The 18,664-nt window shown below is 35.3% G+C and overlaps 1 protein-coding gene and 1 pseudogene across 2 annotated transcripts; one reads left to right on the top strand and one right to left on the bottom strand.

Annotated features, from left to right (window-relative positions):
• The first annotated feature begins 4,509 nt into the window (after positions 1-4,509).
• Positions 4,510-11,893, top strand: LOC148862095 (cytochrome P450 CYP72A616-like). Its single transcript, XM_088985391.1, has 5 exons — positions 4,510-4,915; positions 8,562-8,782; positions 9,598-9,842; positions 10,858-11,245; positions 11,371-11,893. The coding sequence occupies exons 1-5, from the start codon at positions 4,642-4,644 to the stop codon at positions 11,794-11,796; spliced, it is 1,554 nt and encodes a 517-aa protein (XP_088841517.1). The 5' UTR covers positions 4,510-4,641; the 3' UTR covers positions 11,797-11,893.
• Positions 11,894-13,071: 1,178 nt separating this feature from the next.
• LOC148862094 ((-)-germacrene D synthase-like) lies at positions 13,072-17,461 on the bottom strand (annotated as a pseudogene). Its single transcript, XR_016113021.1, has 8 exons — positions 17,215-17,461; positions 16,455-16,827; positions 15,104-15,322; positions 14,862-15,000; positions 14,711-14,751; positions 14,510-14,656; positions 13,531-13,654; positions 13,072-13,436 (listed from the first exon to the last, which is right to left on the bottom strand). The product of XR_016113021.1 is annotated as a (-)-germacrene D synthase-like (transcript).
• Positions 17,462-18,664: the final 1,203 nt, after the last annotated feature.

The following is an 18,664-nucleotide window of genomic DNA, read 5'->3' as shown; positions in this document are numbered from 1 at the left end:
TTGAGATACCCAAGGACTCTCCCAATTGCCTTCCAGTGCTCTGCATCGGGATTACTTGTAAACCGACTGAGTTTACTTACTGCAAATGCAATATCAGGTCTGGTACAAAGCATAGCATACATCATGCTTCCTACTGCACTAGCATACTCAAGTTGTGCAATTGCTCTACCAGTATTTTCTACTAGTTTTATACTAGAATCATATGACGTGCTATATTTTTTAAACCTTAAATGCTTAAATTTCTCAAGTACTTTCTCAATATAATGTGATTGGCTTAATGCATAGCCCTTACTATGCTTTTTAACTTTTATTCCCAAGATGGTATTTACTTCTCCTAAATCTTTCATCTTGAAAACAAAGGATAAGTAGTTTTTAGTTTCATTTATGCCAACCATATTTGTACCCACAATAAGCATATCATCTACATAAAGACACACAATTACTCCATAATTTTCAGTGAATTTTGAGTAGATGCATCTATCAGTTCTATTATGTCTAAAACCAAAAGCTAGAATGCAAGAATCAAATTCCTCATGCCACTGTTTAGGTGCTTGTTTTAATCCATATAGTGATTTAACCAGTTTATAGACTTTCTTCTCGTTTCCAAAAAGAACAAATCCTTCTGGTTGTTCCATGTAAACCTCTTCATTTAAATCATCATTTAAGAAAGCAGTTTTAATATCCATTTGGTGAACAGATAAGTGATAAATGAATGCTAATGCTATAAGCATTCTAATAGAAGTTGTTTTAGTCACTGATGCATAGGTGTCAAAGTAATCTATCCCTTCCTTTTGGCTAAATCCTTTGGCTACTAATCTAACATTAAAAGTTTGTACAGTTCCATCAGTGTTGTATTTTCTTCTAAACAGCCATTTACATTTTATTGGTTTTAATCTTAGAGGCAGATCTACTAGTACCCATGTGTTATTTGACATTATTGAATCCATTTCATCATTTATAGATTTTTTCCAAAAGACAACATCTCTAGAGGTCATGGCTTCACTTTTAAAAGTCCATGAGTCCACCAATTTTCCCTAATCTATTTTATTGTTTAAATTTTATGCATTTTGATATTTAAATAATTTTTTTCTATTTAATGGATATTTATAGAAGTGATTATGGGCTGGACCAAACCTAAATCTTTTATATTAAATGCTATATAATATGCAAATACATTTTTTATATATCATATTATACAAAATATTATAATATAAATGTTATATTATAATATTTATATAAAATGCATATATTTAAGTATAAGGATTGGGCCAAGTCATATATTTGTCCTTTCTTATCCAAACGGTAGAAGAAAGTACCAGAGCACGGGTTTTGGACTTTTTGGACATCATTCATTTGTCCTTTCTTACCAAAACACCTCCTAGCCCATCACCCAACTAGACATCCTGGCCCACTCGCCACTCCCTGTCCACTTCCAACGAATTGCTAGTTGCCACTAATGATAATAACAACCGAGCCTGACACTCATACTGGCCCACTCGAGTCCGGATTATTCCTCACAGAGCAGCCTCACACCGACCTTATAGCATGTCCCGTCTAATCGCGCATCCGGAACGTTTTTAGTATTTGTATTTATTATTCATGAGATGAGAAGATGTTACCAATTTAGGGTAGGATGTGGCTGGGAGGTTACTGTAAGATATGCTCTGTTAAGAGTAGATTCTATTTTGGCCCACTCCCTATGAACCGACCTGATCTATTCCAGAAGTCCTATCTCCAAACCCTCTTTTATTTTCACAATTTGTATGGGCATCCCACAGACTTGCCCCATGGTGTATCCCAACCTTGTATTAGAAACACCTAAGATAAGAATGGGAAAAATTTCGCATCATGAGATGTCTATGTGGGGTGCCAATGTGAACTTCCATTTTTATGAGAATGAACGTGACGATCGAGTCCTCTTCTCCTCTTTCAAGAATTCAAAATTCTGAAACCCAACTCACACCCCTGCCCTAGTTATAAATAGACCTGGTCATGGGCCGGGTAGCCCGGCCTGGCCCATATCTCGGTTGGGCTTGGTTATGTAAGCCCATGGGCTTGACCTCGGGCCTAATACAGTAAGTTTGACTGTGTTTTGGGCCAAACTCAAAATTTGTCAAAAAACCCAACTCGAGCTTGGCCCGGCCTGACTCAACATTATATATTTTATAAAATATATAATATGTATTTTATATATTATATAAAATATATAAATAATATAATATTTATTGAAATATATATTTTATAATTTAATATATACATTTTTTATTATTTTCTTTATAATTTCTCTCTCTCTCTCTCTCTCTCTCTCTCTCTCTCTCTATTCAGCCACTTCAGCAGTAGTAACAATATGGGCTAAATTTCGGGTTTGGGCCCAAGCCCGGGCTTCGGGCTTTTTATGAGGGCCGGGCTCAGGCCCAAGTTATAGACCCGATGGTCAGGTCGGGCTAGGGCTCGGGCCTTAGAAAAATTTATTAATAATAGTAAAAGCCCGACCCATGAACATGTCTAGTTGTAAAACATCCATCCAATGATGTTGGGTTCTAGAACCCCACTCTTAAATCCAACCCAACCTCTAAGAAGCTCTATTCCGTATCCATTTTATATGGATTTGGACAGGGTCACATAAGTTCCATTCTCCCCCTTTATCTATATTAACAACAATCAATCCGAGACAAAGTTCAAAATATTAATACATATCAGTCTGTATTAATCGATATCGATACATATCATTCCGGGACCTTTCTCATTATCCCTACAGTGGGTGTATTGAGAGTTTGACTGAATCAGGGGGTAGAAGAGCTCTAAACCAGCCATCTTGAACTAGTTTTAAAAACAATAAAAAAAATTAAAAAAAAGTATCGATTTGCCCAATATACCCTTAGTGGTGTATCAGAAGTATCGATATTTTGAATCTTGATCTGAATCACAAAATGCTTGTAGGTGCACTACTCACTTTAAGACATCTAACCTCATTTAATTTAGAATAAACGTGGAAATATCTGAAGATGACAAAATCCAGCATGTAGAAGCTTGGATCCTGACCCATCTGTACTGCCATATTCACTCGTCATAGATAATCCAATCTGTTCTTCTAGAGTGGACATCTAGAGTCAAATATATGCATATAGAACATGAGACCATGAAGTGGAAAGTAATTGTTGTTCATGATCGAAACATTTGTAGAAAATTCAAAAAAAAAAATGTAAAAAAGACTAAACCCCACCACTAGAACTATAACCTCAAAGGCTCATACCCACCTAACTTTGATTTTCTTGAAAGCTTAATCCACTCATATGAGTCCCTTTTCTTTAGTATTGTCATCTTCATAAAATATTAAACTTATGCATAACTGCCAAACAGTCTCTAAAACAGTTAATTCCCTCTCTTAAAGAGAAGAAGTCGGGTGTTTTACACAGGTTGGGCCCAGCCCGAGCTCGAATCTGTTGAACCCGGAATTTTACACAGGCTAGGCTTAGGTTCAAGAAGTCGGGTGTTTTTATTTTTCGGGCCTAGCTCTTAGGTAGCCTGAACCCGGCTCAATTATATACGTTTATACATATATATATATATACATATTTGTATAGATATTTTGCATACATATATAAATATATGATATTTGTATAAATACATTTATATGTGTAATTTTAGAATGGATTCATTAACCAATTTGAGCCCGGGCTGGGCCCAACCAACCTGAGTGCATCAAATTACAGGGCAGACTAGGCTTAGGTTGGTTAAATCGGACTTGACCTTAGGCTCGGGCCGGATTTGGGCTTAAACCCAAATGTTAGGGTCGGGCCAAACCGCCCCGACTTGCACCCCTACCTCCAAGTCTACTAGTAGCCTCCCTATAACCACATCCTGCACATGGGTTTGGCATCAATCCAAAGTCATGATTCATTCCACCCCCTAGGCTGGAGCTAAGATTTCTTGTGAACATTAAGTAGAACTTTCAGAAGATCACAGAATTCAAAAGTTTCTTGTGAACAACACCACCTAGGGTCCATTCATATTGTGAATTTTGAGAGGGGGGAAATTGGTTAATGGGATTTTAGAGACACTAATCTTGTTTTTTCAAATTTATGAGGGATCCATGAAAAAATTACTTTCCCCCCGTAAGTGATACCCAATTTTCTTAGTGGATAAATAATTTTTCCATGAGAGAAAATTTGTCAACACTTAGATGGAACAAAATTGTCCCTTTTAACAATAGCTTTTAATGATTAAAATGGCCAGGCAAGAGATAAATGCATTTACCTGGATAAATAAGCAACAAACGGCACCTTAAAATACCTTAAGAAATTTATTTTTGTGACAAAGGCACCTGTCAAATTAATGGGAATCATCAAACGCAATATTATTCTAATTGTTTTTATTTCATGTAAATCGACAAAATCAGGGCTTGTGGTATATATTGGGAAGGCGAATAATAGCTATGGACACTTGGACTGTTTATGAAACTATTTGCCAAAATAAATAGTGGCAACTGTGGTAAATTATTAAAAAAATAGGCATACTTTTTATTATTTGTTCTCTTTAAAGCCTCCGATACTGCTTTATTACTATTACTCCTCTTTCTCTCTTTCTCTCCTTTTCTCTCTCTCCTCTGTGTGAGTGTGTATTTCGGATTCATAGCTTCACATGGCGGAGCTTTTCGTTGCTGTGATCTCGGTGCTCTGTGTTTTGATACTGCCATGGAGCTGGAGGGTGCTGTATTCAATATGGTGGAGGCCCATGAAGCTGGAGAAGTGGTTGAGGGAACAGGGAATCAAAGGCCCTCCACACATATGGCTTCATGGAAACCTGAAAGACGAGGTGAGGATGAGGAAGGAAGCTTGGTCCAAGCCCATGAATCTCTCTCACGATATCGCGCCACGTGTTGTTCCTTTCGTTCATCAAACCGTTGAAATCTATGGTAAGTGTTACGATTTCAGAAGATGTTTGCTTGGTCTACTCTTACCTTTGTTGGATGGAAATCTTTTGCTTCTAACATCTTAAACTAGATTTTGCTCTTTCACAAAAGATTCCAATCCGATGAACAAAATGCATGGATCATCTAGATTTTCTTTCTTTACATACCGTATAAGCTGTGGTCACGGCATCCCTTCTTCCGGTAGCTTTTAATTTCTCTTTTTACATCAAATCTAGAGCTGTCAGTCCGGGACCCGATCCGATTATCTAGGAAATGGGTGATTCATTTGCATAATTTATGTGGCAATTAGGGGTGAGTAAAAACCGAAGGTATTGATTTGGTGAACTGTCAGTCAGTCCGGGATCCGATTGGTTAATTGAATCGATTGGTTCCGTATTTAGAAAAAAAAAAACTGAAGGTATCGATTCGGTTTGACTAATCAATATAAAAAATCGGCGATTAATCGATTAGCACCCCTAGCGGCAATCTTCATTAGTCGGATCAGATAGGGATATTGCGTTTCATTCAGCCTGAGAAAAATCACGAGACGTGCAGAGTTACTCTGCATGACTGCATCTGGGACAGAAATCACAGAATAAGATCTACTTTTGTTTTCTCTCTTATTTTTTCTTATTTTTTTTTATGCCTGTGTAAGGTAGCATTTCTCAATACACGGGGCGAGGATGTGATTTGGTCTTGTGGGGGGCTGATTTGGTCTCTCCTGCTTTGACTCCTTTCCGCCCCACAGTTGTCATACGTGCACATCTGCAAACATTAGTAAACTTTTCTATAATTGTCATTGTAAGGTGTTTCCAACAAAGGATAGAGATGTGCTGTGGGCACACTTTGTGGGGTGTCAATGTAGATTTTTATCAAAACAATTAGGAGCAATATAACTGGAATCCAGATCCCTTGCCAATAAAACGCTTTCCAACCCCTGCCAATATGATCGAATACTATATATCTATCTCATACATGGTGGATTCCAGTCTCAGATTACGTTAATAAAATGTTAGAACGTGTTTTATTAGCAAGAAATCCCAACTAGTCAGGCTGAAATCAGGCTTAGCACCTATATTAAGAAGGGCTTTGGTCTGGTCCCGGGCTTGAACCTAGTATTAAAATATAAGCCCAGGCCGTGGTTGAAGCTAGTTCTGGGCCTATGACTTTTTCTTTTGGTATTTAATCGTGCACCCGAATCCCAATAAATAAAAATATACAAATAAGAAAATACTCCCAAAGTAGGTGATAGCAGAAATCGAATCCGCATATGAATGAAACAAACCAGCTAACCTACCAACTGAGTCATGCACAATTAGCGGCCTATAACTCTTTTAATATACTATAAATGCCATATGTCCAAATAAAGACAATTAAGGGTAAGAGTGTAAGTCTCCACCTTTTCCTAGAATAAAGAAAAAGATAATACTTTAAATTTTGATTTTTCACTGTACCTTAAATGTCTTGACTCAATATTTAAATTTAAGGATTAAAATATTTAGACAAATAAAAGATATATTATATTATATACAATATGTGTATAAAATAAATGATGGACTTTTTATAATAGAAAATGTTATATATAATAAATGATCAGCCCTAGGAGCAGGTGCTATTTGCTAGAGAAAACTTTGGCTGTTCATGCTCAACAGCTTCGGCTGTCAATAAGTCTCTCCTTGCTGACATGTTCATCCAGCGCTGACCTGGTTATAGTCATTGTGAAGTAACATGTCATGCAGGGGGAACTCTGCTGAGAGCCCAAGCTGTGAATGTGGCTTCCAGTGCCATGCACAACTTTCCACAAAAGTGGACTTATTTTCACTTCTTGAATAAAGGAGAAAAGATTGGCTGAATTTGATGACTGTTTTACGGGCTGTGGCACCAATGATAAAGCCCCAAGTGACTTGGAAATACTGAGTGGCTGTAGGTTAAATGCATTTTATGGCTCGTCTGGGCTTATCATTGGTGCTGGAGGAAAAATATCTCCCAATAATAAGTATGGAAGATGTTCCTAATGTGGGGCACAGATGTATAGCCCATAAAATAGTCATTAAGTTCAGCTAATCTATTCTGCAATAAACGAGCACTGCACCGATCTTGTAGCCCTAACCCCAATTGTTAGAAACTTCAAGTGAACACAACTCTTGCAAAGAAATCTTGCCATGTGTTATGTTATTATGTCACTGGTTTCGTGGGCATTTATTGGCGGGGTGTTTATCAAATAAATAAATGTAAATGTTTATTGTTTTTATTGTTTGGTTGGACGTTTTATGTGCCTTTCAAATAATACCCCATAAGGCTGCATTTGTTTGAGGTGCAAATTCAAAATTTACAACATGGAAAAAATGAACCGATTTAGTGATTGTTAGAAATAAAATTCAAAATGAAAATTTACACCGATTTTCGGTGTAAAATTACATGTTTACCAAGCACCATTAAAATCGAACTGGGATATAAAGTTTACCCCTATTCTATTTTTCACCCCAAACAAATGTAGCCTAAAGTTATTTTCCACCTCAGCTTAAAGTTCCCCACATAAGCATTTGATTTCAATTTATTGATTGGAAACAAGAACTTGAAGTTTCACCCAACGCCTCATGCACATAAATCAAAGTATTTTTTTAGTATTTATTTGATAAATATTGAAATCAAACAGTGGTTTCATACACAATAAATGCGAACACCTATGTGGTGCTGATGTGGTGGTGCTTTTCCAATAAATGCCCATAATTCACAAAAAAACACTAATATAAAAGGCTGATGTGGCAAGTTATTTAACAGTACAAAAATGCATTGGTCCCAAACACCCTCGAAGGGGAGTATTTGACAAAATGTATGCTTTTGCTTTTAAAAGAAAAAATCAGAATCAACATGACTTATTTGGCCAATGCACGGTAATTAAGTTCAAATTCCTAATGTCCTAGGCTCGTAGCTTAACAGAACTCAGCCTAATCAAGTTGGTTGAGTTCAGTATTGAATCGTTGAGTTCTTAATTTCTAAAACCTGTGTGAAGGCAGAATTAATCCCAAGTCTCCACTACAAAGCTAACCCTAACATTCTATACATGTTTCTCATGGAGTACAAGTAATAATTACATATAAGATGTCCAAAATTATCATTTTGCAGGTCATCTATTGTCAAATTACCGGGTCGGAAATGGGTCTGGCCTGACCCTGTCCAAGACTCACCCATTTACACTTTCCTTGCTTGACAGGGGATACCTACATGAGTGAGTGTGGTTCGTTATGTACTTAGGTCCCATTTGGTTTGTGGGAACAAGTATCTGAAATTGGAATTGGAATGGGTTATTCTGATTCTAATTGTTTGGTTGAGTGGAATTAAATCCTATTTCCATTCTTGTTGGAATGACATTCCTCTCATTCGAGGGAATGGTCATTTCCTACCTCTATTTTGGGAATGAAATCATATTCTTGTTGATTTCAATTTCCATTTCCATTCCTGTCTAAACCAAACATACCATGGCAATGGACCATTTCAATTCCAATTCTAACAGCGAAACAAATGGACCCTTAGATAAATAACTTATCCAGTATTTATTTCTTTATCACACAAGATAAAGTTTTTTGGTTGATAAGTTCTATTGGTTAGTTACATGAGATACTGAACTATTATTGATTTTAAAATGCAGGTAACATGTCAGTAATATGGAATGGGAGAACCCCCAGGCTAAATATTATGGACCCAGAACTAGTAAAAGATATTCTTTCTAACAAGTTTGGACATTTTGAGAAACCCAATTTCAACCCACTGACCAGTTTGTTAGCAAGAGGGCTTGCAAGGCAAGAAGGAGAGAAATGGGCCAAACACCGAAGGATCATCAACCCTGCATTCCATATGGAGAAGTTAAAGGTGTCTTCTTAGTTCTCTTTTCAATTTCCTTTAAACCTATTTAATCAGATTCATCTAGAATTCAAGGGTTTCAGACTTTCAGGTATTAATTAGCAGTTTATAAATATAGATGTTAAACACATAAGGCTGCGCTTCGTTACAGTGCAATTTTATCTGCAGTAGTTAGTACAAATGCATGGGAGTACAAATGAAAAAAAAAATGTACATTCTTATTTAATTTTGTTTTGGGTTTTACTTTATTCTGCTTCATGTCTTAATTTATTTTATTTATGTTGCAATCAAACAAATAAATTAATGTTTGAAATAGAATTAGGTCAGGATTTACACTCAAATCATTTGCACTGTCATGGTTTTGCATCAATGCAAATCTATTTGCATTGCGACCAAACACAGCATAAAGGACGAAATGCACTACAAAATGGTGGTTGATTTCCACTAAATTTTTCTTGTATCATGTTTTTCAGTATCATGGTCGAACCCTAAAGCTATGTTTAGTTTGAAGGAAAAGGTAGGGTCGTAGGGAAAGGAAGGGAAAGACATGGAAACCTATATAATTCCCTGTCTTTCCCTTCTTTTCCCTACCTTTTCCTTCAAACCAAACATAACCTAAGGGAAAATTTATGATACAGGATGGTAATGGAAGAGCATTGGCCAATCAAAGCACTCCATGAGTATTGATGAATACCAACTGATTGATCACCCCTTTCATGATAAAGGTTGATTGGCAATAAAATTTTCTGGTATCATGTCTTTCCGGTATCATAGTCTAACCCTTTATTATAACATTTTTTTTTCTGGATTGTTGTATGTAATAGAGGATGCTTCCAGCATTTTATACAAGCTGTTCTGAGATGATCACAAGATGGGAGAAACTGGTTGCTTTGGAAGGTTGCTGTGAATTGGATGTATGGCCTGAGCTCCAAAATTTAACGGGAGATGTCATCTCTAGGACAGCATTTGGCAGTAGCTACGATGAAGGCAGGCGAATATTTCAACTTCAAAATGAACAAGCTGCCCTTGTAATCCAGTCTATGTTGTCCATATATATACCAGGTTACAGGTAGGAAGAAAGTGTTCCTATTGTCTTCACCTTGTTCTTTCAATGATCCAACAACTCCGTTGGTTTGCAATGCAAATCTGAATTTATGCACAATTTGCACTTGGTTTAGTTTTGTATATCTGCTTGTTTGTGGCAATGATTTGCATTTTTATTTGATGCAAAATTTGCTCTGTTCTTATTCATTGGCAGTTCAAAATTTTCATCTGAGAAATTGATACCATTTAATTTCCTCCTACTTCAATTCTCTCTCATATGAAGTGGGACTAAATCAATTTCTTTCCATTTTAAACCTCCCAAATAAATAGGCTTCTTCCAACCCCCCCATTTTCATTCATATAAATTGGGACCACAACCTTTTACTTCTTATAGACAAACAAAACAAGGTTAAATTTGAAGCAAAAGTAAACCAGGATTCACACTCAGCTCATTTGCATTCATGTTATTTACACCTGTGCAAATGAAATTCACAGTGCAAATAAACAGAGTCTAAACTCATTTTTTTTTTTAATTGATCTCTATGTTTAATGGTTTAATGTCTCTCTAATTATTATTGCTTTCCTTCCTCTACTGATTGTAGTCTTTCTCCAAGTACATTGTAATCATAGAAGAAGTTGGATAATTTTGCCCCTATAGTTTTGTTTGATTACACTGTAGATGTATTAGCAGCTTTCCAGACTGTTTCTATACTAAATTTTGAGGGATTCGTCTCTGATTTAAAGTGACCATTATTCTTGGTGCTTAGAACAATGAATAATTGCACCAGATGTGCATTTGCCCATGGGAAACAATGGGGATGTTACAGCTCCAAGGTTTGATATAGATCATCATCATCATTATCTAAGTCTTGTCCCAACTATAGGGGGTCGGTTACATGTAATCTGTTTCTTTCACCATTCTGTTCTGTTCAGTGCCATATCCATTATTAAATTATGGGTGCTTAAATAATTTATTACTACTTTAACACAAGTTTGATCCCTTTAGTAAATATCTGCAATAATATAATGTTGTTATGCAGGTTATTACCAACAAAAAGGAATAAAAGAATGAAGGAAATTGACAGAGAAGTGCGAAGCCTCCTAAGAGGAATCATCAATAAGAGAGAAAAAGCTATAAGGTTAGGGGAGGCCAGTGATGATGATTTACTAGGCTTGCTTCTAGAATCCAATTTTAAGGAGATTCATGAACATGGCAGTGGTAAGAACCTTGGATTGAGCATTGAAGAAGTGATAGAGGAATGCAAGCTATTTTACTTTGCAGGACAAGAGACAACAGCAAATTTGCTTGTGTGGACCATGGTTGTGCTGAGTATGCATCCAGAGTGGCAAATCCGTGCAAGGGAAGAAGTATTGCAAGCCTTTGGAAAAAATAAGCCGGATTTTGATGGTCTGAACCACTTAAAAATTGTAAGTAATTTCTCTAGATTCGCCTTAAAAAAGTATTAATGCAAATACGCTTCAGTATGTGAATCACTCATTTCATATGATGCAATATAAGTAGAACTCTTAATTAAAATTTTCTGTTAATGCAGGTAACCATGGTCTTGTATGAAGTTCTTAGGTTATATCCACCAATATTTATCATAACCAGATATACTTATAAGAAGATGAAACTAGGAGATGTCTATTTGCCTCCTGGAGTACAACTCTTGTTGCCCACGATTCTTGTCCATCATAGTAAACAACTTTGGGGTGAAGATGCACAGGAATTCAAACCAGAGAGATTTTCAGGAGGAGTTTCAAAGGCAACAAAGAACCAAGTCTCATTCTTCCCATTTGGTTGGGGTCCTCGGATTTGCATAGGCCAGAACTTTGCTATGATGGAAGCAAAGATGGCATTGACCTTGATTTTACAACATTTTTCGTTTGAGCTCTCTCCCTCATATGCTCATGCCCCTTACACTGTCATAACTATTCAGCCTCAATATGGTGCCCAAATCATCTTACATAAGTTATGATATTTTTCACTGTAATGTTGATACCTGTAAGTTCACCACATTCTGAATCATCTTAGGAAAGAATCAGAACAAAATAAAATTGGCATATTAGTTTGGATGGTTTCGGTCTATCTTATTTATGCATTGATTAATTAGGAACTCCCATTGACCAAGATGCATGATTGAACTGCTGACCAACTGAGGGGGAAAGAGCTCAAGCTCCATGTGGCAAATTTATAATACCCTTCCACCATGTGAAAAATAAGCTATATATATATATATATATATATATATATTTCTGTTTTAAAATGTGTCTTTGAGAAAACATCTAAGATGAAGACAACAAAGTGAAGACTTGGGATTGAGTCCAAGGAAGCATAAATATATAGTTAACTTGATTATAGTTGTTATTTTGCTAAAATGGGAAGAGAGAGAGAGAGAGAGAGAGAGAGAGTTTAGCACAAAAGAGGATGACATTTTGTCAAGTATTTAAGCACATAGGTGTCACATAGGACAAGTGGGCTAAGGATCTCCTCCCAACAGAATACATTCCAACATATCCAATATGAGATGTGTGGTGTCAGATCATGTTGAAAGCATGTTGGAACTTTGAACCTATTTTATTGGGAGCAGTTCTGGACTCAAACAACTGAGGCTTGAACACTATTGATATAGCAAACATGAAATTTGAACTTTGGAGTTGAATCATGTATGTGGCATTAGTTTTATCTGAAACAATAACACTACCAAACACCAATGAACTCCCATTAAACTCGTTAATAATGTACAAGCCATGGTTGTTGCCTCGCCTCAAAGTATGCTTATACCATATTTATCAGCCACAGCTGAAGACAAGTATATTTCTTTGTGAAGGCCCACTGTGTTGTGGTTGTTAATTTCTCTCCTTCAGGTAATTTTTATTCCTGACATTTTTGAGTCTGATTTAGGCTGCATTTGACATTCTTTATTTTAAAGACAACTTGTCTCTGGGCATTTTAATGCAGAAAGGAGATAAGTCCCAAAAATAAGGAATGCCAAACGAAGCCTCAGAGTAGTAAAATCCCCAAGCCTATTTGGTTAAGAGAAATTTCTCTCTAGCTACGCAAGAAACTACAATTTATAGTTTTTGGAAAAATTTTGAATTCTCTCATTCTGCAATTTGGAAGGTTCTCTCTGCATGTAACTTTCACGATGTCCATTACACAAACTATTGCATCTTATGACATCAAACCAAGATTATATAAATCAAACCGACACAACGTAACATAAAGATAAATGCAACAATCGTCCAACACCAACAACAACAACAACAATGTCATATTTCAAGTACATACAACAAACCTTGCAAAACATATCAAACCAACACACTATCAAAGCAGAATAGGGTGGACAAGCAACTTAGCAATGTTTTCCTTGGTTCGACCAGCTGAATGAGTAAATTCATCTCCGTGATGGTAAATGACTTCTGCCAATCGTGCAAGATTAAGAGTCCGCATAAAGAAAGGTAAGGGTAGAGCTGCTGGCTTCAAAACATCTTTGTTTATGTCCTTCCATGCTAGTCTAATCAAAATTTCAAGGTATTCGCATGCCTCCACCTTTGAAGCTTTGTTCTCCTTCATGTAGCATTGAACAGCAGAAGCGTCGAGTCCTCTCTTGACCTCCTATCATATGGATGATAACATGGCATATAAAATTATAATGAGAAGTTTTAGTCCTATTTAATGCCAAACGGGCCTTTTCGAGTTCGGATCCCACCGGACATAATAGCTGTGTATCAGGAATATCACCCTTTTCATTCATTGGGAGATGTGAATTTCGTGGATAACACGGGAATTTCCAGGGAGATGTAAGTTCCGTGGGTAGCAGATCCAGAGTGAACCTTTTCATGTATCAGTATGAATCTCTGGTCTCTAGTTAAAACCTGATAGGCAGATAAGTTGTAGCATAGTTTAATGAATTGATCCAAACATATATAACATAGCAACTGCTAATATTTTAAAAGACAAGCATATATTGTGCCCCAACTGTTTGAGCACCATGGTGGATGTTCTAATTAATGACATTAAATTAGAACAGTACATTTTGTATTTTCAAATCCAACAGTTTCAATTATGGGGGGAGAACATATTTTCCACATTGTATATATACCTAAATTTTCTCCAAAACCCCCAACTTTTTTTTACCAAAAGAAAGGTGTGATATGATTTATGAATGTATTTCAACTACCACCTTGTGCATCCTTATTAATGGGTCCCCTAAAGGTTATTTTAATCCTTCATTTGGTCTTATGCAAGGTGATCCACTCTACCTTTATCTCTTCATCATTTCTATCGAAGGTTTATTTTTTCTCATCTCATTTTTTGTACTGAATAGAACAATATTATTCAAGGTTTTAAAACTTCTAACACTACCCCCTCCATATCCCATTCATCTCTTGTTGATGATGGGAGTTTTTTGTTATGGATTCTTGAGGTGGTGTAGCTAACCTTTTGAATTTGATTGAACAATTCCAAAGTGTTTTTGACCAAATAGTTTATCTATACAGATCCAGTTTTTGCTTTTAGTAAGAAATTTTTTCCCAAGTGCCAATGAATGTTGAGAAAACAAATTAAAAAGAGAAAGTTGGATCACAAAGCTAAGTATTTGGGACTGCTTCTTTTGTGGTGTCTTAGTATAAAAGTAAAAACTTAAACTTTGTAGTGAGTTTATCTCAGTTGGTCATACCTTTTTTTACCTGATTTCATTAGTGAGTCGAACAATTAAACTTGATGATGTAAGCAGCTTGGGCCCAATAGAAACCCAGTCAAAAGCCTCCTTTGTTGCAACATCCCCCATGCTTATGAATGAGGCAACAGTAAGCAAAGGATAGACTGAACCACCACTCCATGAATTATACAAATATTATTCTAGTCTTGGAAAATATTTTTCATTAAACCATCCTGTTTCCACAAAGTAGGTTTTAATCAATGCTTTCACCTATGATGCACCGAAGTAGAACAAATTTTACATTAGGACATTGTTAAAAGCTTAATGTAATATTAATAACAAACATCATCATGAAGAAATTAAAAGACTTGCATACATACCTCCCTTATTAAGTAGCAAAGATGATTGGGATTTCCTTCTCTAGTCATCCAATCCTCAGTTTCAAAGAAAATATTCATGACTTCTTGAAAGCACAGTTTCATGTATTCAGGCAATCGATCTATGGCTCCATTATCCCATCTAAAAATTAATGCCCACAATTAACAACATTCATTTTCAGATATGATTGTCTTATATGAAATGGTACTTCCAAGTGGACATGTTAATTAACTATGAAACTAACCTTTCTATTGCTTCAGTAAAGAGATGGAGCTCTTCTAATGTACCATAAATATCATAAATGTCATCGACGATTGTTAAAATTGCTATTAACTTAGCTATTAATAGCCTCCCGAAAGAGTACATTGGCTCAAAATACACCCCAAGTGCCCAATAGTAACTTTCTACCAATCTATCTCTAGCAAAAGGGAACTTGGATGCGACATCAATATCTTTCCACCACCTACAAGAACAAACATGAGTAGAATAAAAATCTTAGTCAATAAGACTAACCAAGAAAAAAAAAAAAAAAAGACCCTCATTTTTTTTTCGCTCCTTGGGGCTATACAATGGGGGTGGATCGAGCTAGGGGGCACCCAAGGGGCCAAATATATATATATTTTATATATTTTTTGGATTGTCAATGGTAAAACAGTGGACCAGTTACCCAAGTGCTATCTTGATTCTTGAATCGCTTCAATTTTTTAAAGTTTTCTTTATATAACTGTTTAATTGAGGAACTCAAGAGTGGTTTTGTTAGTTTTTTTTGTAATTTTTATTGTTAGCTTGTCATTGTGTGCAAACTAAAATTGATTCAAAAGTTGGAACACCAAAATGAAAAGGGTTTTACATTTGAGGTACATGTGTACAACTTTAAATTTTATGGGTTTTTTTTTTCTGTTTTTTTAATTTCTTTCTTGTTTTATTTATAGTCGTATTTTTTCCATTATTCTTCCTCTACAAAATCACTCAAAGGTGAATGAATGAGAATTGGGTTAGACCTTAAAAGATAAAGAAAAGCATAAAGCCATACACCATTAGTTACCACCATGTACATGAGAAAACAAGAGGAGGAAAAGAGTTTGATGAAAATAGTGTACTGCACAGTACATGTTATTTAATAATTGAGATTTGTAGCCAATTAGAATTAAATTACATGTTATTTGTAACAAATTCTAGGTTGTTTTGGTAGAAAAAACCATGGCTGCCGCTAACGATCATTTATAGCGGTAGTTATTTGCGTTTTACCATCAGTCGCTAAAACTGCTACTAAAACCTTTTGCAACAATTGGTTTAGGAAAATTTGCTGACTGTCAGTAAAACTGCTGTTAAAAATCATTTTTCTTGTAGTGATATGGTACACACAGTTTATTTAATTATATTGTACCAATATCTAAGATGATATATGGGAATATCCAAGAATATAGAGGAATGTTTATAAGGTAGGAGTTTCCACTTGTTGTGTGATATTCTCTCCCTCCTAAATTAACTAAATTTCTAGAAATTAAGTAAGTAACAATTTTAAAGTAAAAGAATGAAAGGAAATAACAAAAGAAAAATTGCTGAAATTTAAACGTTCAAAGAGGGAAACTAGCCTTGAAAGCTCTTTGATTTCTTGTCGGTGCAATTTCTGTAACATGTTGAAATCCAATTTTGCGAGCTCCAGAATTGTTTCATTTCAAGTTCTATCTTCCTCGTAAACAGAGATGTAGTGTCTTGCCTCTAGTCTTGGGATTCCTTTGTGGAGAGGCAGATCTAAAGCATGTTGTACTTGTCTTGCATCAGAAGCACTAAGATTGGCCATCATGGAATTCAAGTTCAATTTGGTGAAAGTGATAGCTTCATCCAATATACTTTCTCCCTCTACACTAAGGTGAGCAGCCTGGTATAAACTCAGCATTCCTTGCCAATCACTTATTAAGGTAGCTTGGAAGTTACTAGTATCATCCTTCAACTTGCTAAATACATCTATTCGATCATGCCAAATTTTTAACAATTAGAATTTACCTTTGAGTGATTGATGTGATTTACAAATTTGGAATATAAAGAGAAATTTTAGAAAATAAATATTTTGGTTAAAAGTAATTACATGGATATTTTGAAAATTTCTATGCCCTTTTTTAGAGGATTCTAATAAAGGGGGTCTTGAAACTGTATCAAAAAATGCAAAAAAAGTGATTACAATTACCAAACTTCAAGAGAAATTTCATTCAGAACAACCAAAAACTTGAGAAAAGGTTTCAGCAATTTACCTTTTTTGTTGTTTTCCACTTTATATAAGGTGATGAATGTGGTAATAAATGGTTGGAAGTGGAGTTACCGGGCGATGCATTGAACCCATGTTGTCTCAATAACCGAAATTGACATCATTATCATAGTTGGGTTTGATTGGAGATTCATACATCCTTAGCAATGTTTCTTCAATCTCTTCTTCAAAATGATAACCCAAACCTAGACGTTCCACTGCATCAATCAACTTCATTTCTTCCAATTGTGATTCATTTGCAGCAAGCTTGAACATCCTCTTCACTTCCTTTTGGAAGCATATTTTAACTTAAGAATAGGTACTAGAAATTAATTCTTCTAGCCAAAAGATTTTGCAGAGAAAAAAAAAAAATTCAATTGATATGTGTGATGCATTACAAATATTGGGTGGATTTATTTTGGCCAAATTTTTGTATAACGTTAAAGTTATACAAACGAGTAAGGTCCATCTAAAATGCCATTATATTTGACAAAATCCATAAAATGACATTTTTACCCTTCAATGTGTTTCAAATTTTCAAACACAAGTCTATTCATCAAGATCTAAAGCTAACATGGGGAACTTGCAACATTGTTTCATTAGGAAGATAGGTGAGGACATTTTAGTTATCATAACAGTTTAATATTTCAGCTGAAGTTTGTATTGACATTCATTCCAATTGGTGTGTATAGGCAGAGAAATAGAGTAGTTAGGATTTGAAATACTCCCAACCATGAGAGAGCCCATATGATGACATGGGTTATTTTAGACATAACTTTCAGTTGTTTTATTTTTTGAATTTTTGTATATTTTGAATTTTGATATATTTTGATACACCCATGTTGTGATATATTTCAGACATATAACCTTCAGAATTTAAACTTATACTTAGTTGTGATGGTTATTATTCTATTCAACAGAATAGAATTTAAACTTATACATAGTTGTGATGGTTGTTTTATTATTCTATTCAATAGATCAGAATTTAAATGTATACTTAGTTGTGATGGTTGTGTTATTATTCTATTCAACATATCAGAATTTAAATTTATACTTTGTTGGTCTTTGGTCCATTATGTCTCCATAAGGCATCCAACAGATCAAAATTTACATGTACATAGTGGAAATATAAACAATTTATATCACTACTCAAGAGGCCGCCTTTGATCCATTATGTCTCCACAAGGGGTTGTGTTATTATTCTGTTCGCTGTTCAAGAAGCAACTTGATTGGATGAAGGGGCTTTCTAAATTACTTCCATTCCATCTCATAAATATGGATTCAAGAGACAACTTATTTTCTTATAGGTCCAAATCATGTTACCTACTGTATAGAAAATGATTATTAGGTTCAAATATATTGCAACTTGTTTTCTTAAGGTTATGGGTGTGAGTCAAATATATTACAGCTTGTTATGTGTGTGAGTCAAACAAAATGTCTTCTAATCTGAAATTAACTTTAGAAAATAAAGATTCATGCCATAGAAGCATGATGGCTTAGCTTATTTAATGGCCAAGATAGCAGTGATATTTGTTTCAGAATGATAATTGGACAATAAAC

Source organism: Nelumbo lutea, chromosome 4, assembly GCF_056320005.1.
Source record: "Nelumbo lutea isolate HS-2025 chromosome 4, American lotus-T2T, whole genome shotgun sequence".
NCBI classification, from domain to species: Eukaryota; Viridiplantae; Streptophyta; class Magnoliopsida; order Proteales; family Nelumbonaceae; genus Nelumbo; species Nelumbo lutea.
The sequence above is the reverse complement of the archived record's forward strand: the minus strand, read 5'-3'. Positions and strand labels throughout refer to the sequence as shown.